Source organism: Notothenia rossii (genome assembly GCF_949606895.1).
Source record: "Notothenia rossii genome assembly, chromosome: 8".
NCBI lineage: Eukaryota > Metazoa > Chordata > Actinopteri > Perciformes > Nototheniidae > Notothenia > Notothenia rossii.
The window spans coordinates 52,624,415-52,648,555 of record NC_136906.1 but is presented as its reverse complement, the minus strand read 5'-3'; the positions used below and the strand labels follow the sequence as shown (position 1 = coordinate 52,648,555).

Here is a 24,141-nt window from a genome sequence, read left to right as displayed (position 1 = left end):
GATTTTTTTGTTTGTTTTATCTGAGTGTTCCAGGGTATTTTCTGAATACCTTGAAGGCCCTGACGGTTCACCACTGGTGAAATATTGTTTTAAGACACAGAATTCAAACCCATACTTTAAGGTTGTTTTTCATGGGAGCTCAGCAAAGTTTGAATATATCTAGTTTATCACCTTGTTCTATTCTAGACACACCTGCTGGTATTAATTGAAAAGTACATTCAAGTTGTCAGGAACATCTACTGGATAGAGAGAGTCATTCATTCATGAAGAAGACTCTGCCCCCTGGTGTTTGTACTGTCATTCAACGTGCCACACACTCCTGCACACACACACACACACACACACACAAACACCCACACACACACACACACACACACACACACACGAACACACACACACACACACACACACGCACACGTAATTAATTAAGCAATTCAGTTTAATTTTGTGATACTTGTACTTTACTTGAGTATTTCCGTTTCTGCTACTTCACTACATTTCAGAGGTATATACTTTTACTGCACTACATTTATTTGACACTTGTAGTTACGTTTTACATAAAAACGTGTGTTTATACGATATATTTACTCTTTATTTACTCAGTATACAAAAAGGATCACATCAGGGGTAGATAATTAAAGTTATAAAACAATTACATCAAAGAAACAAATAAGAAAAAGAAAAATACAGCTTAATATTTCAGATAAAATATTTGATAAATACACAATTAGTTTCGATTTGCTTTTCATTCATAATATTTGTAATAGTGCAACTATATTGTTTAGCTCTTAAAAAAAAATCTAATTTGATTTGGAGTCAGCCAAACCAAATTCCTTTTAAGTAATATGACATTTACCTAAAAATAAAATGAATTGTACCGAAAACATCTGCGTCCTTACTATCACCTTTGAAGTAAAATTGTCTTGTGTCTTGATTTGTAGTTTTTGTCCCGTTTTTCTTTAAAATAATATTCTATCTCATACCAAAACATTCTTTGATACGCACATTCATAGAATAAATGGCAACTCAAACAGAAATATTCAGTATCAATATATATATATATATATATATATATATATATATATATATATATATATATATATATATATATATATATATATATATACTGTAAATATATATATATCCATATATTTGCAGTCTCTTTCTTGCAGGGTTCACTGAAAAAACTGAGACGTTGACTTTAATTAAATGTATCATCTCAACATTTTTATATAACTGTATTAGGTTAGTTGAAAGCAAATATTTAAACCTAATATGTGTTATTTAAACTTGATATTATTGCTTTCAACTAACCTAATACAGTGATGGGAAATCTAATTTAATTATTTTCAGTTTTTTCAGTCTATATTGTGAGTACAATTTCAAAAGAAACCACCTTAACTTTATTATTGAGCAAAGATGTGTTTCCATTTGATTGACGTGTGTGTTCATGTATCAGGGGACCTTCTTTTTACTGACGTCTGAGTCCTTGTATTTGTCCTCACTGGCGGGGCCTGTGGGGCCCTGGCGGGGGGGCAGCAGTGGGTGGCCTCCTTACTGGTTCCTCGTGGCTTCCCGCGCCGTGTTGGAGGACTGCTGCTGTAACAAGAGCGCCTCCTGCTGGGCTTGATGCTCGTACCGTCTGTCTCTCCTCCGGCCACACAGCAGGTAGATCATCTCCAGGATGTTGAGCAGCACCGAGACGCCTGACACCACCAGCATGAACACCACAAAAATGGTCTTCTCTCTTGGACGAGAAACGTAACACTGGGCCCCACTTAAAGAGGCACAAGGAGACCTGGTGCAGTGGAAGTAAGGCTCCATGAACGGGGGGCCAAAGATGTAGAACTGTCCCACACAGAACCCCACCTCCAGGAGGATCTTGAACACCAGCTGGGTCATGTAGGTGCAGAGGAGGACGCCTGTTATCTGCACCTTCCCCCTCTCGTCTGTGTACCTCAGCCTCCTCCGGACAGCTCCATCAGGGACGTCCCGCAGCTTCTCCATCTGCCTCTTCTCTCTGTGGATGATGTGGATGGCGTGGCCCAGGTACACCAGGGTGGGCGTGGACACGAAGGTGATCTGCAGGACCCAGTAATGGACGAAGGAGATGGGGAACCTCCAGTCGTAGCAGGAGTGTTTGCACCCCGGTTCGTGGCTGTCGCAGTAGAACTCGGACACTTCGTCCCCCCAGACGTTGTCCACGGCGGCTCCCAGGACAAAGATCCGGAACAGGAAGAGGACGCTCATCCAGATCTTCCCAACCACCGTGGAGTGAGACTGGACCTTGTCCAACAGAGAGGACATGTAAGACCAGTCCCCCATGGCTGGAAGCTAATGTCTGAAGGAGAGGAGACAGACATTACATCACATTCCAGAGAACACACAAATACAAGGCTGTTCAAATGTAAAGATCTATTTCAATAACAAGCTTCTAAAGTCATGCATAAAGCAACAAACAGAATACTACCAGAAAGTAAACAAAAAAATTGTAACTTTAAAGGATGAGCAGGATAGAACAAAATGACACTTTAAGCATCAGTTTGCACTGACTACTTTAAAGCGGGTGTGTACCTCTGTAGTCGGCGTTAAACTGTGGAATCATTTACCAAATGATCTAAAGGGCTGTATGAATATATTTGGGTTAAATAAACTGAATAAAGAAATTATAATTAGACAGTATGAAGATGTCAGGTAACCTGTTTTGCTTATGGTCAATTGTTGTGTTGACCATTGATTGTAATTTTGGTTTCATGTTAGTGTAAGTCTTGTTAGGCAGGTGTGACTGAGAGACCATCTATTTTTTTATTTCAACTTTTTCGTTCCTGTTAAAACCTGTGCTGCAGCATTTTGTATGAATTGAAGGGTCTTTAATGATGAGTTTGGACAGCCTGATAAAAGGGAATTGCAATAATCCAGCCTGGAGGTGATAAAAGCATGGATTAGTGTTTCTGTATTGTTGTGATTTAGGATGTGCCTGATTTTTGCAATATTCCGTAGATGGAAGTAGGCAGTCCTTGAAATTTGCTTTATATGGGATTTAAAAGACAAATCCTCGTCAAAAATAACACCAAGATTTTTTACCGTGGTGCTGGAGGTCATGGTAATACAATTCAAATAAATTATGTTGTTGGACAGTTCGTTCCGAAGGTGCTGGGGGCCTAGTATAATGACTTCTGTTTTGTCAGAGTTTAATAATAAAAAGTTGCAGGTCATCCATGTCTTTATGTCTGTGAGGCATTCTTGCAGTTTAACTAATGGAAATTGTACATCTGGTTTAATTGATGGATACAATTGTGTATCATCTGCATAATAATGAAAATGTATGGAGTTATTCCTTATGATATTGCTCAATGGTAGCATATATATGATGAACAGGATGGGTCCAAGTACAGACCCTTGCGGTACTCCATGACTGATTGTAGTTTGTAATGAGGATTCATTGTTGACAGATACAAACTGAGACCGTTTTGATAGATATGGCCTGAACCAGCTTTAATTATGAAGTTAAAGTATATATTTCAAATGTTCTTCACAGTGTTTACTTGAAATCCTGATGTGTACAGCCCGTAATGTTGCCTGCTGTCTTAAGAAACCTTTCTGAGAGTTACTTGGGCCTTGTTGTCGTTGTTTACTGTAAAAAATAGCCCTGTTAGCCCAGTTGGTAGAGAATGTGGGGCTATATCACGCTATCACAACCCCCTCAGTGTGGTTCATTTACCTGCAATTCTTAGAAAGTAAGACATTATTTGATTCAGTATACACAGTATAATACAGACATTGCCAAACAGTAGAGTCAACTAAAATATGTTTATCAGAATCAGAATCAGAATACCTTCAGAAGACATTTACATTGTTACAACAGAGAACTGACAACTACTCAGTGATGAGTAGGGAGCTGCTGTAACAGGCTACCACTCAACGCAGCGCCAGAGCTCAGAAGAGAGCAGTTAAGTGACACATTTACATGTTAATCAAAGTGTTTGAATTTGAGGTTGGAGAGACATATAATGCACTCACCTGTCCGGCTTCAGATATTAGAAATATTTCGCCATGTGTCCATCACACAGGACAGCAAAAGACGCCGAGGAGACTTAAATACTGGGGAGGTTTACAGTCTGGAGAGACTGACTCAGATTCGCTCCCTTCAGTGTCATCGCTTCTCGTTTCACTCAACCTCGTGATCATTTAGCTGACTCTGAACAAAAAGGTTTCTTCACACTCTCTTACTCCTCAGAATGTTCCTATCGTTTGTAACCTCTAAACATACATACCGTATCTAACAATCTGTCGTAAGTTTTTTTTAACTACTCATCATTCAGACATACTTCTCTTAATGACGGATGCATGTTCCCAAAGCCATTTGCTAATTGGAGTGGTGGAAAGTAGTATTCTGTGAAAAGATCCATTCTGCATTACAAGTACTTTTTACTTTTGATAATTGAAGTACATTTAGTTGATAATACTTCTGGACTTTATATTATTCTGAAATGGGCCATTGTGCAGAATTAGTACTTTTGAAACTTTAAGTACATTTTGATGCTAATAATTTGGTTATTTTACATTTTTTAATAAGAACTTGTACTTGTAATGGAGTAATTAAGACAATAGTATTTGATATTTTACTTAAAGTGGACCTATCATGCTATATTTGAATAAGATATTGCAAGGCCATACCTATATAAAACATGTCTGTGAAGTTTTTTTTTCAAAATACCAAACAGATCATGCATTTTAGCCATACCTCATTTCGCTCTATTTGCTCTATTCCAGCCCTGTTTTTGCAAGGGCTGATTCTGTGGCAAATGAGCTGCAGCTGACCACGCCCCCCTGCAAAGGAGGGGGGCGAGGCACGAGCGTCATGTTACCATGCTGTTACCATGCTGTTACCATGCCACGGCAACCTCTCATTCCTCTGATAGGTGGAGAGTTGCCCATATAGGCGGAGCTCCCCGTTTCTGACGTCAGAACAATTTCAAATCTGTATCAGTCTGTATCAGATCCGTTTCAGTCCTGTTTTTAGAGATTTGGGTATTGAGGAAAAGAGAGAGGGTTGTGTTTTCTGACACTTGGTGAGTTCCCTGACACACCGGGGACACATATTCATGTATAAAAGACGTACAAAAGTGCATTTTGCATGATAGGTCCCCTTTAAGTAAAGAATTTTCTCCCAACACTGGCTAATGTTTAAGTTTCTCATCACCTCATAGTGAAATTGCACTACACTGAGAAAAGGAAACCGCAGTACACGCACAGCTCGAGGGGTGAAATAAATCACAGCAATAATGACATTTGCTGAGCTGATTATAATGTGAAGTTTCTCACTCAGCACCCAGTGTGGATCCCAATTACCACTTGAATCAAGTCTAACTTGTTCATTTGAGTTAAGAACGGGGAACTACTGAATGAACAGGGTTGGGAGGGTTACTTTAAAAATGTATTCCGTTAAAATGACTGGTCACCTTCAAAACAATGTAATCAGTAACCTAATCTGAGTATGAAAATATTTAAGTAATGTAGCCTGAATACGATACTTTTGGATTATCTCAGTATCAAATGCAATGCGAACAAATAAAAGAGAACAGCAATATCAGTAAGATGTTTTTTAGTGTACTATGTAAGACAACAGAACAATGTGACCTCAGAAAAAAAGAGAAACCAAGATATTTAATATAGAAAATGATTTTATTGATAGGAAAAGCTGCCTTTTATGAAGCATAATAGGCAGTAGCCTATACACCAACACTGAAACACAAGAGAACATACTTCTGCAGAAAAAGCAGAAAAAAGCAGAAATGAGAACAAAAGTCGAATATATCAGTGGCTCTGACTATTTGAAAGTGTCAGGAAAAGTCCTTAGTCATGACCTGATAAATCATGTTTCTCTCTCAGTTCCTGTAAAGCAAGCCTTATTATCCCTAACACAACATTTTTCTGTAATCACCTCCTAATGCAAGTCATAGTTTACTTAAACTCCCATGAGGACTCACACACCGTGAACCAGACTGTAAGCACGTCCTAATTTCATACACTGCTAATGCCACATATTATGGTGAATTACTAGAATTCCATTTCAGAGGAAGCATGTTTGATCGTTTCAATTGTTTAGCCCTTTTTTTTTTTTTTTTAATTCAAAAAAGAAAATGTTTTGTTTGTCTTTTTCACTTTTTGTGGAGTGAATACAGCATCTCTCGGTTAGGATATAAGTATAACATATGAACTTAAAAGGCTGTACTCTATGTACTTAGATCACTTGCCTGATACTTAGAACTTCTTTCAAGACTGACCTACTGTTTTAAGAATTACATAAGATGCATATTGATTCAGATTTATGTATATTTAAATGGCGATAGGAATCACAACATTAATTCCAAAAGTACGGTGGCTTACAGGTGCAAACACGTTACTACGGCCCAAAACACTTCCATGAGGAAAAATGCTCTGCAGAAATAAAATCACAAATGTGTTAAGAAAAATCTTCACCAACTTGACGAAACATGCACAGTGTTTACTATAAGCACTGTATAACCAAAACGCTGCAAATAGAAAATGCTTCTGTTGGGAAAATACTGAATGTACTCTTCTAATATCAGAGTAGCACATGATAACAAAGGCCTAACTTTAACTGTGTACGTAGCCAGATGTATGATAACAGTGGCGCTGCAAGACACTCTGGGGGCCCCAGGCAGAAGAGACATGCCCCCCAACACATCCAGCACAAGCGCCCCCCCCCGAAATTTTGAAGCAGCTTTTGACATCGGCTATGCATGGGGCCCCCTTAGGGGGGTTCCCGACATGTCATTGCAGTAAATTAAAGGGGGTTTCATGTTGTTGTTAATGTGGACCAATTTAATCAACCTTCTTTGGGGGCCCCCTTCTGGTCCGGGGCCCCAAGCAGTGATTACACACTGGGTGTTTCTCAATGTCGAGTAAAGCTGCTCCAGAGCCACTATTTCAAGCATACTACGTCATCGAGTGCCGCCGAAGGACTGATCCAATGTCCAGCATACTTGGAATTCTACCGAACCCGGTGTACTTCGTTTGGAGAAATGTCGAGGCTGCACATGTGTAGACTCCGCGGTCTTAAAATCCCCACAGTGCTTTGCGCAAGGACCAATTTCCCCAAATCTGTGGCGGAAAAATGTAAGGCGGGGCCTCTCACATGATGCACACCTGCACACTTGCTAGCCTGTTCCGCTCTTCGTTTTCCGAATGCCAGGAAGTATTCTTGCCTCGCTTCTGAAGCAAGTGACTCGGAAGACATGTTCTACCAAGCAAGCATACTCGACATTGAGAAACACCCTCTGTGTTTTACATACGATAGCCATGTTCCTACAATTAACATGATGCCACAGCTCCTGAGGAGATAGGCATATGACTGTAGAGAGATAGTTATGACTGTCATGTTTATTGCTGACACAGGCCTTAGCTAATCTGAATTAATGCCAGAATACTACTTTGAACCGGTATTCTGCATCTTGGAGTGTGGGCGGGTTACTGTGACCCATGAAGATCTGATGATTTCGCAATGTGAGTCTCAATAATAAGAAGGAAGTGAGAGATCGCTAGTCAGCGACTGACTGAACATTACTGAGGTAGGAACAGTTATTTACAAAACGTTGTTTAAAGTTGTTTAAACAAGTTGTTTAAACATATCATTTTAAAAACAGCTAAAATGGGAAAACCCAAATGGATTATTTAATTATTTGACAACATTTCACTGCTTTCATGAATAACATTTTGATTAATGAGTGGTCTAGGAATGCAAAATGTTGCTTTTAAATGTTATCAACACAAAGGAAAATATGTTATTAACCTGTGAAGCACTGAGCTTGTTTTTCAGGTCTCAGGCTCGAAAATGACATTTCAAGAACAAATGACCATAACTACACTTCTAAAAGGGGAAAATTAATAATCTTTTTTCTCAAAGTAATGATAAACCTGTGAGTTGGATGTAGAAAAGTCAGAATCCATATAGATGTTTTTTATTTTAAAGAAAATTCAGATTGAACATAGTAAAAAACTGTAAATTATAGTGTCCATCCTCCACCTCTGAGGTTATTTGGGTTGAAATGGCCGTTTTCACCATTTCTCTGGAGCCCATTGGTCGATTTTGGTGATTGACATCTCTTTTTGACCGTTAGAGCCAATATAATCGAAGGGGAATTTCCACACACACACACACACACACACCTTACCATTGAGAAATGAGAGCTATGTGCACACAGTTTTGCATGAGAGCGAACCTGTCTCGCTCTGACTTCTGGAAACGGAAAAGCAAGTTTATTGCTTATGGATTATCAGAAATCATTTCAAAGGGACACAGACAGATTGGATTAACCTATGGATTAACCTTCAGCAGCGTTTTTATCGTTTGAATGCCATTGAAGACCAGACAACAACAAAGGTGAGCCATTTAGCCGTTTTTAGCTACCTAGCGTCACATGTTTTGATGTCTGTTCTTGTTAATATCTTCGCAAGTTCTTATCATGGAGTGATAATGTAGGTACCGATCGATTCTGTGTCTTCTCACGATGCTAATCGATGGGTTGGACATGCAGCTACGATAAGTAATTAGGGTGTTATGAGCAGTGTTGGGACTACTGTAACGTAACTACTTTTGCGGTAACTAATAGCGTTACTAGTTACCTATTCCCATATAACGCCGTTATAGTTACTGTGATTTAAATGGGTGCGTTACTGCGTTACATTATGTGATCCAACTGAACCGAATCTCCCTGCGGATGTAATTTACAGGCGAATACAGTGATGTCCTCTCACAGTACCATGGAAAAGTGAAAGTAACCAGAGAGGAGTGATGATTGGTTACCGTGGGGTAACATTTCAGGGTAAGCCAATCAGAGACAGAGTTGGGCGGGTCTTGCCTTATGGGGAAAATACACACACGAACACTTGCTAATGCTAACACACACACACACACACACACACAGCAACGCTCACCACCAGCACACACAATGGCAGATGCAAGTATCAGCGAGAGCAGCAGCGCATTTACAACTTGGAAATATAACCACTATTTTCAATTTGTGGGGATAAAGGACGCAAAAAATATTACGGTAAAATGTAAACTGTGTGCAGGACAGAAAGCATTGTCCACATCGAAAAACAGCAATGCCAATCTCCTTAAAGAGCAACTTCCAGGTTAAAGACAACTGTGAATAAATGTGTAGGAAAATGATGAATACACTAGATTTTCAAAAAAATATACAGAAATACATACAACAGTGAAATCTGGCGTCGTTTTTGTAAGAAATGTTCACTTCCGCATAAAAAAGCCTCGGCACGTGACCTCCCGCGTGTGACGTAACACGGGGGACACAAGGGGGAGAGCGGCCGGTGTAACGTATTAATAAACATGGATCCCAATGCTAGTTTCGACACAGAAGAAGTTGAACATGAATATTCGAATGCATATGACGGACCACAACCTTATAATTATGAGCCTGCTAGGTGTCCAAGGGACCAGGAGCAGCCAAGGATTAGAAGAAATAACCGCCATCGGAGAGAAATTGAGCTGTGGTGTGAGGAGAACCAGTTGAGAACTGGGCAGCTATCTTGGTGAGTGACCGGCGTTAGCTACAGAATGTTAGCTAACGTCACATCACAACATTGTAAAGTTAGCTATCATATATCAGGCTATAACTAAAGTAGCATTGATTATATAGTAACGTTACTGGCAGTACTGTTGATACTGATCCATAACAGAAACTAATGCGCAAGTATCAGCCGTATCTCGCGTTACCTAATGCAACTCCACACTACGGTGCTGTGTACCGGAGGAGAGACGCAAGATACGGCTGATACTTGACGATCTGGCGGAGAAAGGTTGTGGAGCCTCCGTTGATATGTCGTTGTAAATGGCTTGATGGAAAGCAGGTGTGTAGTCGGGGAGGGTGCACAGCTGATTGCAGCAGGTGAGTGGAGGTTGAGCCGGGAGCCAGGAGTGACAGCCACCAAGCACACACAAACAACACAGACAGGGGGAAACGAACAAACACAAAGGAGACGGCTGGAGCAGTACAGCCACCACAGCGTTACCTAATGCAACGTCTTACGGTGCCGTGTACCGGAGGGGAGAGAGAGAGAGAGAGCAGCGAAGGGGGGGGAGAGAGAAGTAATACGGTTTCCTGATAAAGCTGTGGAGAGTATGTGCTGCAGGGAGGTGGATGCACAACGCACCCAGGAACGAACGCTAGCTCCGGTCCTTTTTACTGTGGACTCGATGTCCTGACAGGCTGGTATTTGTGCAACCTGCACAAACACAATACTGCACCATGATTACAAATGGTGAAATACAATGTAAAACTACCGAAAAATACCAGCTCACTAAAACACAACCGCTCTACTCAACGCAACCAGGGCCGGCCCAACCCATTAAGCGACATAAGCGGCCGCTTAGGGCCCCGCAGCCACTGAGGGGCCCCCTAGCAAAAAAAAATTTTTTTTTTTAAATTAATTTTTTTTTTTTATCTCAGTACACCGTTGCTCTACTCTAAAGTCGCATCTAAAACGCGATCTGATCTAGCTGTGTATATTTTGTTATTTTTGATTGTTATATTCAATCCAGTGTTCGAAATGGGGGGGAGCCAAGGGGGAGCTTGGCTCCCCCGAAGAGGGAGGGAGCTCCCCTGAAGGCTGACTTTGAGATAAATAGGGGGAGCTGCATATTTGTGTCACACAGATTAGAAATGTTGAGTTTCTGTAAATAAAAGTTCTTGAAATAAATAATAGTCATTGTTCATTACAGTTTCTGAATATTTGTGAATATTTCTGGGTGTTGCCATCTGTACGTGGCGGCGCTGCATTCTTTACGTTACTTACGTTGCTATGGTTACGGCGGCGATGCCGGCGGCGTATTTGCAATGTTCATAAAAAATATGGCGAAACGAAATCAGCCAAGCCTCGCAGCTTTTGGATTCACAAGCAAAGAAGCGAAGGATTCTAAAAATGACAACGTGAACGGAACAACTTTTAGCTAGCCGGCTGTAAGCGGCGTTAGGGTCGCGTTTGACAGCTCCACACCGAGGGAGAGGCTTGCCGATGCGGAGCCTGAAGAGGCTTCAACAACGGCCACAGCCGCCGGCGCCACCTGCACTAGCAAACCTGACGATGCCCATGACCTGCCTTTTAACTGGACACAGAAAAGATGGAGTGAGTGGAATGAAAGCTATCCATGGCTTTTCATTCCACTCACTCCATCTTTTCTGATGAATGTGGATATGAGATTTGCAAAGAGGCAAAAAGTATATTGATCTCTCTGCCGCTCGCAGAAAAATCCACCGGAGTGCACCTTTCACAAGAAAGGATTCAGGGAAAAGTCAGCAGTGATTAAAAGAATAACCTGCGGAAAAAGATTTATAATCACCATAAGGGCCAGGCAAACGAAAAAGCGATCGAGATTTCGGAGAGGAGAAAAAAAGATGTCCTACCAAACAAGCTATTGGCGATCAATGTTGACCTAATGCAGGAAACATATAGATCTTTCAGGTCTGCCTATATGATTAGCAATAAAATAAATAAATAGGGCTCCCCCGAAAGCAAATGGGTAATTCGAACACTGATTCAATCTCATTAGCTACAGGCATTTGAAGCTTGTAAAGGGAGGATGACAGCTCTCACTCGCCACTCTGCTGTTCCGCAGCGCCGCTTCCCCTCCCTCCGCTGAAATGATGAATGTAAGGTGTATAGTAATCATAGATAACACGGCAGGGTCCGTTACAGTTTGTTTTCATCTGATTTCAAATAAACAAAGTATTGGCTTTCAGAATATTAAACTTGTTTCGGCAAATTCAGATGATAAATACAACTTTGAAGCTTGTAACGGCATAATTAAAAGCGGAGAACGGAGTAACTTGACGTCACAGCAGGCATAACAACAGCCGGTGTTTCTCAAGTGTTTTCCCACAATACACACAAATGCAAAAATACACAAACACACACACACACACACACACACACACACACACACACACACACACACACACACACACACACACACACACACACACACACACTCGCGGGCTTCCCCCAGACCAGTAATCCAAACGAAAATATCTTCCCTCCGTACTATTTTGATAATTTGCTCCGCTAATCAATCAGATCGATCCAGAGAAGAGGAAACTTTGAAGGCCTTTTTCTCAAAATGATGACTCTGTAACAGTCATTATATAATGTGACATATTTTGCTTAGTATTTGGAGTACAAAAACAATCGTCGTGGCGTAGGTGTTACTCTCATCTATCTCAGATAGAAGATATGATTGGAGACGACCAGCCAATCAGAATTGACCTTCTCGAGTTCTCCGATTGGTTGGTTTTGTGGCACATTTGTAACGCTGTGACAACTTGAGCGAGCAGGCAGGCAAAGCTGAGCGCTCAACTGTGGTGCCTTCAGTTTGCATGATGTCTGGCAAAAAAAGGACATACGCCTCTGGTGATCAAAAACGAAAAAATAGAAAACTTAATGAAGAAAAAAGGCAAGACAATAAAGGTATGTAACTTCATATTATGGCTCTGTCTCCTGTCCTGTGTCCCACTAACAATAGTTGGATAACTTGGATTTGGGAGTATTCTAACTTACTTACTACTACTACTTACTTTCTAGCTAACGTTACAGCTAGCTAACTAGCCAAGTTATCATTATTATCTCAGCCTTTCTGTAGAATAATGCGATGCTATTAACGTTACTGATTAATTTACTTTAGAAAAGTTTAGCTCAGGCAGCAAGTCACACTCGTAGCTAATGTTAGCTAGGTATATGTGCTTGTTTCATATTTTGACCAAGTAAACCAATTTCCCCTGGGATTAATAAAGTACTATCTATCTATCTATCTATCTATCTATCTATCTATCTATCTATCTATCTATCTATCTATCTATCTATCTATCTATCTATCTATCGAACTATCCAAACATCATTGTGTGGGTTCTAAGTTCATGTAAATGCAAGTATTCATTGGCTGAATATTGAATTAGCTATATAAAGCTAGTATGTTCCATTTGATGTTCCATTTCAAGTCTGTTTCCATAAAGCTTAACTCTGTAACATACTCTCCTCAGGAGCACTTCTGAAGTACTTTGGAAGCCCACAGCAGGTGCCAGCACACACCACAACGTCCACTGAGGACACTGTTGGTGAGTTCAAATGGGCCCAAAGTGAGAGCTTTCTGAATTTGGAATATTAAGTCATTACATTACGAATCATATATTTCTTTATTCCATAGCAGGTCAATCAACCTCCACCGCTGCTGTTGGTGAATGTGAAACCACAAGGTCAGCTGTTGGCACCAGTGACTCCGATGTCATCCAAGAAACCGCCTCAGACAATGCTGGTAAATGATGTGTTAAGTGTATAGATTAAGCCCATAGAGCTAGCTACAATTGCCATTTGTCGAAGTTCTATTGAGCAAGCTCGCTGTTCATTGCTTATAATAAATATCTGTCATGCATGGGGCAGGAGTTTGATGATACCTGTTTTTAAGGACTGATTCTGGATCAGCACTTTGGAGCTATCTCAAAAGCAGCGCCATAGTGGTGAAAAGACAGCTGATCTAGAGACAGTCCTATAGTCATATATTAAACAATGATATACTTCTTTATTCCATAGCAGTTCCATTAACTTCCATCACTGAAGAAACCACCTCTGACAATGATGGTAAGTTTAGGCCTACATCAAAGAGACCTTAACTTTGTTTGTCAAGAAAAGCAAAGCACTATATGTCCAATCAATCATGGTATTATTATTATTATTATTATTATTATGAATATTGTTATTACTATTGTGTTCAATCATTCAACTGTGTTGTTCATTGCCAGGAACATCAACTTGTAAACATGTCAAGTAACAAAAACTTATTTTTTAAAATTAATTTCCCTATAGGTATTTCTGTACCCATTGAAGTTGAGAGCAGTACCATTACGCCTACTACACCTACCTCTGTAACTTCTACTCCTTTTCTCTCTGGTTCACCAATGGATCCAACTGGGTGGCCATCAGTACTTAACGATCACGTACGTACAGATCTGGTGATTAGGGGGCCAGTACAGGTGGACAGAGATTTTGTATTCCCGAAAACATCAAACAACAGAAGCTTTCATTATCATTACATGTTTAGAACACTTGTAAATGGTGAGAAAGTTAAGCGAAGCTGGTTAATATACTCCAAGAACAATGATTCAGTCTACTGCTTTTGCTGCAAGTTGTTTTCCAAGAAATCATTAAAGCTCATAACAGAGGGACAACAGGACTGGGTGAATATTGGCGCATTACTGAAGCTACACGACAACAGCCCAGATCATGTGAAAAGTGTGTTGACTTGGAAGGAACTAGAGCTCCGTCTTAGAAAAGGGAAGACAATAGACAAAACAGAGTTGTACCTCCTGGAGGCAGAGAAGAAGAGGTGGAGAGAGGTGCTCATTCGGTTGGTTTCCATCATCCAATCTCTAGCAGAGAGGAACCTGGGACTTAGAGGGACTGTTGACACCCTGCATAACCACAACAACGGGAATTTCCTCAAAGAAGTTGAGCTAATTGCCAAGTTTGACCCTGTTCTGAAAGAACACATCAGACACATTGACAGTGGAGGAAATTGCACTACATACTTGGGTAAAACAATCCAAAATGAACTCATGTCCTGTATCAGTGACACAATACTTGCAGCAATGGTGGCTGAAATCAAAGAGTCCAAGTATTTTGCCATCATTTTGGATTGCACCCCAGACGTCAGCCACCAGGAGCAGATGACTGTTGTGATTCGAACAGTGAGTGTGAAGAAAAGGACTGAGATCAGGGAGCACTTTCTGGGGTTCATCATAGCCCCTGCATCCACAGGGCTTGGTTTGTCTACACTCATTTTGAACAGGCTGGAGGAGCTGAAGATCCCCTTTGAGGACTGCAGAGGACAATCCTATGACAATGGTGCAAACATGAAGGGCAGAAATAAAGGGGTGCAGGCCAGGCTGTTGGAGAAGAATCCTCGAGCTCTGTATGTTCCTTGTGCAGCCCACACACTGAATTTGATGGTGGCGGATTCAGCCAAAGGATCAATAGATGCTACTTGCTTCTTTGGTAATGTTCAGAAGCTGTACACCTTGTTTTCAGGTTCTCCCCAGAGGTGGACCATCCTGAAAAAACATGTGGACATCACTCTCAAGTCCTGGAGTGAGACGCGGTGGGAGAGCAGAGTGAATAGCATCGAGCCGTTGCGCTACCAAACGGATAAGGTCAGGGAGGCTTTGCTAGAGGTGAGGGAAAACGCAAATGATCTCATGGTCAGAATTGAGGCCCAATCCCTGGCAGAAGAAATTGGATCATTTAGATTCCAAATCTGCACTGTTGTCTGGTATGATATTCTGTCAAAGATCAATACAGTTAGCAAGCTCCTTCAGTCTGTCAACATGCAGCTGGATGTTGCGGTCAGTCTCTTAGACAAAACCAAAGCATCGCTGGTAACCTACAGGGCCACTGGGTTCACAGATGCTCAGGCCACAGCAAAAGAGCTCTGTGGAAATATGAATGTTGAGGCAGTGCTGAAAGAAAAGAGGCTGCGGAGCAAAAAGAGGCATTTTGCCTACGAGGCAGCTGACGAGGCAGTGGCTGATGCCATGACGAGACTGGAAACAGGATTCTTTAATGTTGTGGTGGACTGTGGCATCCAGTCTTTGGAGGACAGATTCAAGTCCCTGGGGGAAGTAAGAGACAAGTTTGGAGTGCTTCACAACTTCCATAATCTGGATGATGAGTCACTTACAGACCAATGTGCCCTGCTGGGAAAAAGATTGACCTGTGGCGAAGAGGCAGACGTTGACTGGAGAGAGCTAGCCATGGAGATGCAAAGCCTTCCAGAGCTTCCCAAAGAAGATATGACCACATTGGAGATGCTCACCTTCTTAAATGAAAACGAGCTGTGTGAGATCTATCCAAATCTTTGGATAGCGCTGAGAATAGCCTGTACCCTTCCAGTGACAGTGGCGTCCGCAGAGAGATGCTTCTCGAAGCTCAAACTGATAAAAACATACTTGAGGTCCTCCATGGCCCAGGATCGCCTGAGTGGAATGGCAATAATCAGCATAAACCACCAGATTGGCAGCCAGATCTCCTATGATCAGGTCATCAATGACTTTGCCTCCAGGAAAGCAAGAAGAGAACAATTCTGACTGTACGTACGAGAGGAACATTTGTATTTGCATTTGTTTTTTTACATTTCATTTCATTGTTAAGCAGTTTGTTTTGCACATATTATTTAATCCTTTAAAGGTATTTTTGGATCTATTTATATATTCTATTTAGTGTTGAGTGTTTTTTATTAAAAATATCTATCTTTGAACAGTGATGGTCACTTTGTCAGTCTTTTTATTCTGTACTGTCAGTTCATCAGTGCTATCTGATATGACTACTTTATTCAAGTTTATGTTCATTTGTCAGAGTACTTTTGATCCCCTAAAATGGGGGATCAAATGTAATATTGGACAAATTAACATACACTTCAACAAAGTAGTCATATTTAATACTTGGTCACAGTATGCACTTTAACCTCATAGTCCTTGTTTCATTTCAAATCTAATGTGCTGGAGTACAGACTCAGAGCCACAACAACAAAACATATGTCACTGAGGACTGAAGAGTTTCTATATTTCTGTTCACTGAGTTTATATAGTCATTAGTTATAGCCTAGGTAGTTATTTGTAGTCAATTTAAAGACTGTGCTGCTCTTCTCAGGTCCCACTTTAGTGTTTACATGCTTATTTGTACACTATGTGTGCTCATACTAACATCATAAGACAAAAGTTGGTTCCGTGTTGTGTGTAGTGAGAACGCGCTAGAGTGAGGGGGGCCCCCAAACAAAATCTTGCTTAGGGCCCCCAAAAGTCTAGGGCCGGCCCTGAACGCAACTCTACTATACCCGCGGTCAGAGAGCGGAGATGTGTCCCCTGCGTGATGTAATATGACGCGTTTGACGTATGACCTTAAAAAAAAGCAGTTTTTAAGAGCAGAGCTCAAAATTGCTCCTTTCCCTCTGAATTCCTGCCCTTATGTCTCGTAAAACATATCAAATCCTGCATTCACTTTTTTAATTGTAATTTTCAAGCAAGTTTAAGCATAAATATAGAATAAATAAAAACCTGCAAGATGCTCTTTAAGCACCTAAGTAATGTACATGGGGCTATAAAACTACTCGCCAAAGACCCCACCGTCTCAACCACCGGCAGTGACCCAGATGGAGCAACACCATCAAAACAGCAAAAAAACGATTTTTTTAAATCGCCAACTGTCACCCAGAGTCAACTAAACAGATTGATTGCCAGGTATGTTGTTGAGGACATGCTGCCCATCGCAACGGTCAAGTCTGTTGCATGCCTTCAGAGAACTAGTCAGCAAAAACAAAAACAAAAACTTGTATTTTTATTGTTATTATTTTTAAAGTAAAGTAAAGTAACTTGTTACTAGTTACTTTTATTATTTAGTAACTAATAAAGTAACTAGTTACTTTTTGAGAGCAGTAACTATAACTATTACTAGTTACTTTTTTAATGTAACTTGCCCAACACTGGTTATGAGTGAGTTTCTGTGCAGTAATGCGTTAGCATTTTTTCGCTCGTGGCTAATTCAGAGGCAGAGTTTTGTGGGATTAAAAAAAAAAGAAAAGAACAAAAAGATCAGTTGGCTGAGTTTCTTCCCGTTACATGTGTGACAGTCGCAGATTGATCTAAGTGTTTTTTATAAACTGTAGTGGCAGGAGAAAAGGTTAAGGCATGTGGTTTAGATTGAAAATGAAATGAAATCTATGATGCATATGTATTATCCTCGCAACTACAGTTGTTAAATGTCCACTTTTACGTAAGGTTTGAGGGTGTGGTTCTGCAAGCCTCATTTGCCTATTCACCTGTCGCGGCGCGCCCAGAGGCTTTTTAGTGGGCGCGTCACCGGGATGCCAGGGCTGGTTCTCACGGGAGGAGGAAGCGTGTGTGTGGTGAATGCGGATATTCAGCGGGATAGTTACATTTTCTCTGCATGTATATATATGTTCAAATGCAATGGGGAAGTAACTGAAAGTACTGATTGTGGATATTGCATCGACCAACCTGGAAGCACGTCTCTTTTGAGAGGACGCGCGCAGATAGAGAGAGAGATTCTCTCCGACACACGGCCCGTCTACACTACAGGCATGAAAAAATCTTGAAGCTGGGCGTGTCTGAAGCTTGGAGATTTTTTGCGAGCAACCAATCACATGAATCTCCCGCCCCCAACATACAAAGCAATAGCAATGTTAAAACGAAGTAAACTGGATATAAACTCTCCAAACAGGCGAAAAAACTATCAGTTTCACCCACTGTCTCTGCCACCTCCCTCCATGCCTGGTTCCTCCGGTTTGTATCCCGGTAAATAGTTCCGGTCGTAAAGAACCGGGTGATTTGCTACCGTAATATCTCGTTTGGAATATGAGGAAATGAACTGCGGTCTGGCTCTCCCAGCTTGCACGCGGTTTGATTGGCTGCGCTTGCACTGGCGGGATTTGCATAAACGGGATTTCATTGGCTGATGCCAAGCATCGAGCCTCAAAAGTTGAACATTGTTCAACTTTTGATGCCGATAGATGCTCGTGATGCTTGCAAAGCCATGCCATGCTCCCCACAATGCAGTTCGGCGAAGATTCAAAATCTTCTACGTCACCCCATTCAAGTGAATGGGCGAAGCGTTGAAAGCATTTTTTGATGCTTGTAGTGTAGACGTACCGTGTGTGAGATCGCTCCTTTGTGACACGCTGGTCCTCGTGTTTCTTTTTTTTGTGGAATATATATGTTTTTGCCACCGACGGGCGCAGGAGCAACAGCCTTTTTTTGTCAATGAACAATAGCCTGGATTAGGCAGTAAAGACACTTTTTGTGTATCGCAGAGCGGACTGTTTAATGTTGATTGTGTTGTTTGGCTGGAAAACTATCAATATAATGGATCCATGCATGAAATCTGTCTCTGTTTATTTTGTGTAAGGGGCAGATTGTCCGTTTATCAGTTCTGTTTACCTTTTATAATATTATTTCATTCAAGAACCCCTTGTGCGTTTATTTAACACAACTATTTTAGATAGATAGATTTTGATCGTTACGCATGGATACAAAACATTCATAGTTTATTGAATATTAAGATGCCCTCAGACGCTGTTTCCTGCAGATGACGCGTTTTTCCCCCGGTATCGGGGGAGCGGTGTTGAACAGGTTAACTACAGGAAAGTGTTCGAAATCTGGCAGGAAATTCTCGCAGCTACATTAATATTGACTGTGGTGTCAATCAATAATTCAATTATTTTATTCTTAATATATATATATATAGCCATCTTTCATTATGCATTATGAAAAATACATTTGTGAACATATGCACTGATGATTTTGGGTTTATATTATGAGTTAATCTGCCTCCATAGCAACACACAGATTGGGTATTTTCCCGTCTTTTGTAATCTCTAACCGATCTACCTGACAGGCTGGACTTCTCTAATTATATTTGTATTTTGCTATCCAGAAAAGAAACAGATACATTTCATTAAGAGGAACTTTTATTTATATATATATATATATACAGTGGGGCAAAAAAGTATTTAGTCACCCACCAATTGTGCAAGTTCTCCCACTTAAAAAGATGAGAGAGGCCTGTAATTTTCATCCTAGGTATACCTCAACTATGAGAGACAAAATGAGAAAAAAAAATTCCAGAACATCACATTGTCTGATTTTTAAAGAATTTATTTGCAAATTATGGCGGAAAATAAGTATTTGGTCAATAACAAAAGTTCATCTCAATACTTTGTTATATACCCTTTGTTGGCAATGACAGAGGTCAAACGCTTTCTGTAAGTCTTCACAAGGTTTTCACACACTGTTGCTGGTATTTTGGCCCATTCCTCCATGCAGATCTCCTCTAGAGCAGTGATGTTTTGGGGCTGTCGCTGGGCAACACAGACTTTCAACTCCCTCCAAAGATTTTCTATGGGGTTGAGATCTGGAGATGGCTAGGCCACTCCAGGACCTTGAAATGCTTCTTACGAAGCCACTCCTTCGTTGCCCGGGCGGTGTGTTTGGGATCATTGTCATGCTGAAAGACCCAGCCACGTTTCATCTTCAATGCCCTTGCTGATGGAAGGAGGTTGTCACTCAAAATCTCACGATACATGGCCCCATTCATTCTTTCCTTTACACGGATCAGTCGTCCTGGTCCCTTTGCAGAAAAACAGCCCCAAAGCAGGATGTTTCCACCCCCATGTTTCACAGTAGGTATGGTGTTCTTTGGATGCAACTCAGCATTCTTTCTCCTCCAAACACGTCTAGTTGAGTTTTTACCAAAAAGTTCTATTTTGGTTTTATCTGACCATATGACATTCTCCCAATCCTCTTCTGGATCATCTAAATACTCTCTAGCAAACTTCAGACGGGCCTGGACATATACTGGCTTAAGCAGGGGACACATCTGGCACTGCAGGATTTGAGTCCCTGGTGGCGTAGTGTGTTACTGATGGTAGCCTTTGTTACTTTGGTCCCAGCTCTCTTCAGGTCATTGACTAGGTCCCCCTGTGTGGTTCTGGGATTTTTGCTCAGCGTTCTTGTGATCAGCGTTCTTGTGATCATTTTGACCCCACGGGGTGAGATCTTGCGTGGAGCCCCAGATCGAGGGAGATTATCAGTGGTCTTGTATGTCTTCCATTTTCTAATAATTGCTCCCACAGTTGATTTCTTCACACCAAGCTGCTTACATATTGCAGATTCAGTCTTCCCAGCCTGGTGCAGGTCTGCAATTTTGTTTCTGGTGTCCTTTGACAGCTCTTTGGTCTTGGCCATAGTGGAGTTTGGAGTGTGAATGTTTGAGGTTGTGGACAGGTGTCTTTTATACTGATAACGAGTTCAAACAGTTGCCATTAATACAGTTAACAAGTGGAGGACAGAGGAGGCTCTTAAAGAAGAAGTTACAGGTCTGTGAGAGCCAGAAATCTTGTTTGTTTGTAGGTGACCAAATACTTATTTTCCACCATAATTTGCAAATAATTTCTTTAAAAATCAGACAATATGATTTTCTGGATTTTTTTTTTTCTCATTTTGTCTTTCATAGTTCATCTTTTTAAGTGGGAGAACTTGCACAATTGGTGGCTGACTAAATACTTTTTTGCCCCACTGTATATATATGTATATATGTATATATATGTATATATATATATTTTTCATTTGAAATTTCATTATGAGGAGGTGAGAAACTTAACAAACAATTAGCAAATCAAAGCAAGTCTTCTGAACATGTATCCGTCATTCAGAATACATAAAAGTAATTTATATACATATATATATATATATACATATATGTATATATATGTATACTATATATATATATATATATATATATGTATACTATATATATATATATGTATACTATATATATATATATATATATATATATATATATATATATATGTATGTATATATATATATATGTATATATATATATATATATATATATATACATATATATGTATATATATATGTATATATATATATATATATACATATATATGTATAAATATGGAATCATGCGAACAAAATAAATATGGAATCATGCGAACACATTGTTATAAATCCCCAATAAAACGTACATTAGGGTCTGTTTCCAGTGAGAGTAGCTTCAACAAGTGCATTGCTCTCAGCTGTGTGCATCATTTTTTAGTGTCCCTGTTTCCGTTGTGTTTTGAGCTTCTTGCAGCATTTTGTATTTATTATGCTTTTAGTGAACTCTGCACAGGTTTGCTGGTGAAGATGTTTCTTCATTCTTTCAATATTTTTATTTTTTAATTGTATCTATATTTATTTTATTATTTGAATGCAAAAATATGCTATGTGTAAAATGTTCTGCACAACGTACGACTTGAAATCTTCTGTCTCTCATCACCATTGCTGTCTTTGTCTTTTCTCGTAGGCCATCATCATGGGGGAGTGGTCCTTCCTGTCGGATCTGTTGGACAAGGTGCAGTCCCACTCCACTGTAGGGGGGAAGGTCTGGATGAGTGTTCTCTTCCTCTTCAGGATCTTCATCCTGGCTGCTGGCGTAGATAAAATATGGGGCGACGAACAATCCAACATGGACTGTAACACCGGGAGCGTTGGCTGCAAGAACGCCTGCTACGATCGATACTTCCCCCTTTCTCACACGCGCTTCTGGGTCCTCCAGATCCTCATGGTCTCCACTCCAGCCGTCATGTACCTGGGCCATGTCCTACTGGTGATTCGCAGAGAAAACAAGCTGAGGAGGCGCATCGCGCAGAAGCTAGGTCAAATCGGGATGAATAAAGCTCCAAAGTATTCAGACGAATTTGGCCAGGTGCAGCTGAAGGGCGTCCTGCTGGTCAGCTATTTGATGCAGGTGCTGTTCAAGATCCTGTTGGAAGTGGCCTTCATTGTTGGCCAGTACTACCTCTACGGCTTCATACTAATGCCTCTTAAGATCACATGCTCTGAATACCCCTGCCCATCACAGGTGAACTGCTTCATAAGTCGTCCCACAGAGAAAACCATCTTCATCGTCTTCATGTTGGCGATGGCCGTCCTCTCGGTGATCCTCAACATCATCGAGATGTTCCACCTGATGATCTCAAAGGTGAGGGGGAGGAAAAGAAGAAGCAGTGGCTCAGAGGTGTTAATCCAACTGAAGGAGTCACAGCGTGTTGAAAGACTGTGAGCGGAGAGCTTTTTGGAACTTTGCTTCAATGGTGTTATACATAAGGTTTGAATCACAGCCAGTTTTACAACTTGCATCTCCGGCACCAACTGTCATATTGTTTTTATTTCAAGCTCTTCATAAATCAGTTCTGCTGGAAGTAGCAGGAGAGATGTATCAAATGACATTATCCAATTCAAGAACATGGAATGCGGAGTTGTGCTTTAGTAAACCTTAAATAATAAATAGGATAAGAACTTTATTGACACGAAGAATGTTTGTTTTGCTTTTTAGACCCCAAAAATCTCCAATATATTGCAGTTTTATCAATGTAATTCATCAATATATCCAGAACATTTCCATTGGTTTTCTCAGTGTCACCTGTAACATATGTCCAGATGTTGTTTATTAGTATGAGTGGCCTGTCTTAGACCATAGGAACAACATGTATGCATTTTGAAAACAGGCCAAGTTCCCCTTAAGTTAAGAGTTAATGGTTGTTTTCTACATCTTGTGCTAGACAATGTTTTTTCTTTTAGTCTTATCCCAGTGCTTGGTAACATGCAACAAAAACACGTGAAAAATCATGATTGGTATTTTCTTTCTGAGAATCACTAAAATACATATTTAAAAAATACAATTACAAATGTATCACATTACCACAACTTTGGCTCAGCAGCAGTTTTTGCTGCAATACTATCACAATAATATTATCCGAGACAGTGTGATTGTGGATTGATTTTTTTTTGTAATTCTTTATTCTGTCTCAATTTGATCAAATGTTTTGTTTTATTATAATTACGTTGTGTCCCTTTTGTGTATGTTATTCTTTATTGTTTGGAATGTGGACTCTATTTGCAGCATGTGATAATAAACTTCATCTCATTCTGAATCTCACTCTTATGTTGATGAGCTTTGACCCACCCTAGTTAACAGTACATTGATCACAGTGGCTTCATCCACCTAGAGACACCCAAAGATCAAGAGATAAAATGTCAGCACATGAAGGGGAGGAGATTTACCAACAAGAATCCTGTGGTTAGCAACAATAACATGAATATTATTCCTTAGTGCTATTATATTTAATGCTAAAACATGTTTATTATTAATGAAGTGACCATTAAATCCTCTGTGAAGTGTGTGCGTAACTTAGGGAACCTTTGGTAGAGGTAACCAACTCACTAGTGTCATTTAAGAAAGAAAAAAAAGGGACATGGTTGAGTTAAAGCAGTTTTACTAACAAAATATGCTGTATTCTTATAACTTACTTATGCAAAAGAGATCAAATTATAGCTAAAGAAGAATCAGGCAAGTGTTAAATAATGGTACCCTAACTATAGCTATTAGCTGATTTTGAAGTTCAAGTGGACGCTGGATCATTAGGATTGAAGAGATTGCTTATTCTTTTGAAAATAAATGTCCACAATAGAGATA

The 24,141-nt window shown here is 40.3% G+C and overlaps 2 protein-coding genes and 1 long non-coding RNA gene across 7 annotated transcripts; 2 read left to right on the top strand and 1 right to left on the bottom strand.

Annotated features, from left to right (window-relative positions):
• Positions 1-438: 438 nt before the first annotated feature.
• On the bottom strand, positions 439-4,144 carry LOC307016815 (gap junction Cx32.2 protein-like). The gene is made up of 2 exons (XM_079646139.1): positions 4,021-4,144; positions 439-2,341 (listed from the first exon to the last, which is right to left on the bottom strand). Exon 2 carries the CDS (start codon positions 2,323-2,325, stop codon positions 1,555-1,557), a length of 771 nt encoding a protein of 256 aa, XP_079502265.1. The 5' UTR covers positions 2,326-2,341; positions 4,021-4,144; the 3' UTR covers positions 439-1,554.
• A 3,344-nt stretch (positions 4,145-7,488) lies between these two features.
• LOC307014226 (gap junction Cx32.2 protein-like) lies at positions 7,489-23,599 on the top strand. Of its 5 annotated transcripts, none has more exons than XM_079642060.1 (3): positions 7,555-7,595; positions 8,363-8,407; positions 21,970-23,599. In XM_079642060.1, the coding sequence occupies exon 3, from the start codon at positions 21,979-21,981 to the stop codon at positions 22,726-22,728; it is 750 nt and encodes a 249-aa protein (XP_079498186.1). In that variant the 5' UTR covers positions 7,555-7,595; positions 8,363-8,407; positions 21,970-21,978; the 3' UTR covers positions 22,729-23,599. The 5 variants fall into 5 exon arrangements, with proteins under 5 accessions (XP_079498188.1, XP_079498186.1, XP_079498187.1 ...); XM_079642061.1 differs by having other exon boundaries at positions 7,563-7,595; positions 8,360-8,407; XM_079642059.1 differs by lacking the exon at positions 7,555-7,595 and adding an exon at positions 9,472-9,579 and having other exon boundaries at positions 7,606-8,407.
• Positions 12,221-13,400, top strand: LOC307015314. The gene is made up of 2 exons (XR_013801467.1): positions 12,221-13,154; positions 13,244-13,400. It is a non-coding gene; the product is annotated as an uncharacterized lncRNA (long non-coding RNA).
• Positions 23,600-24,141: the final 542 nt, after the last annotated feature.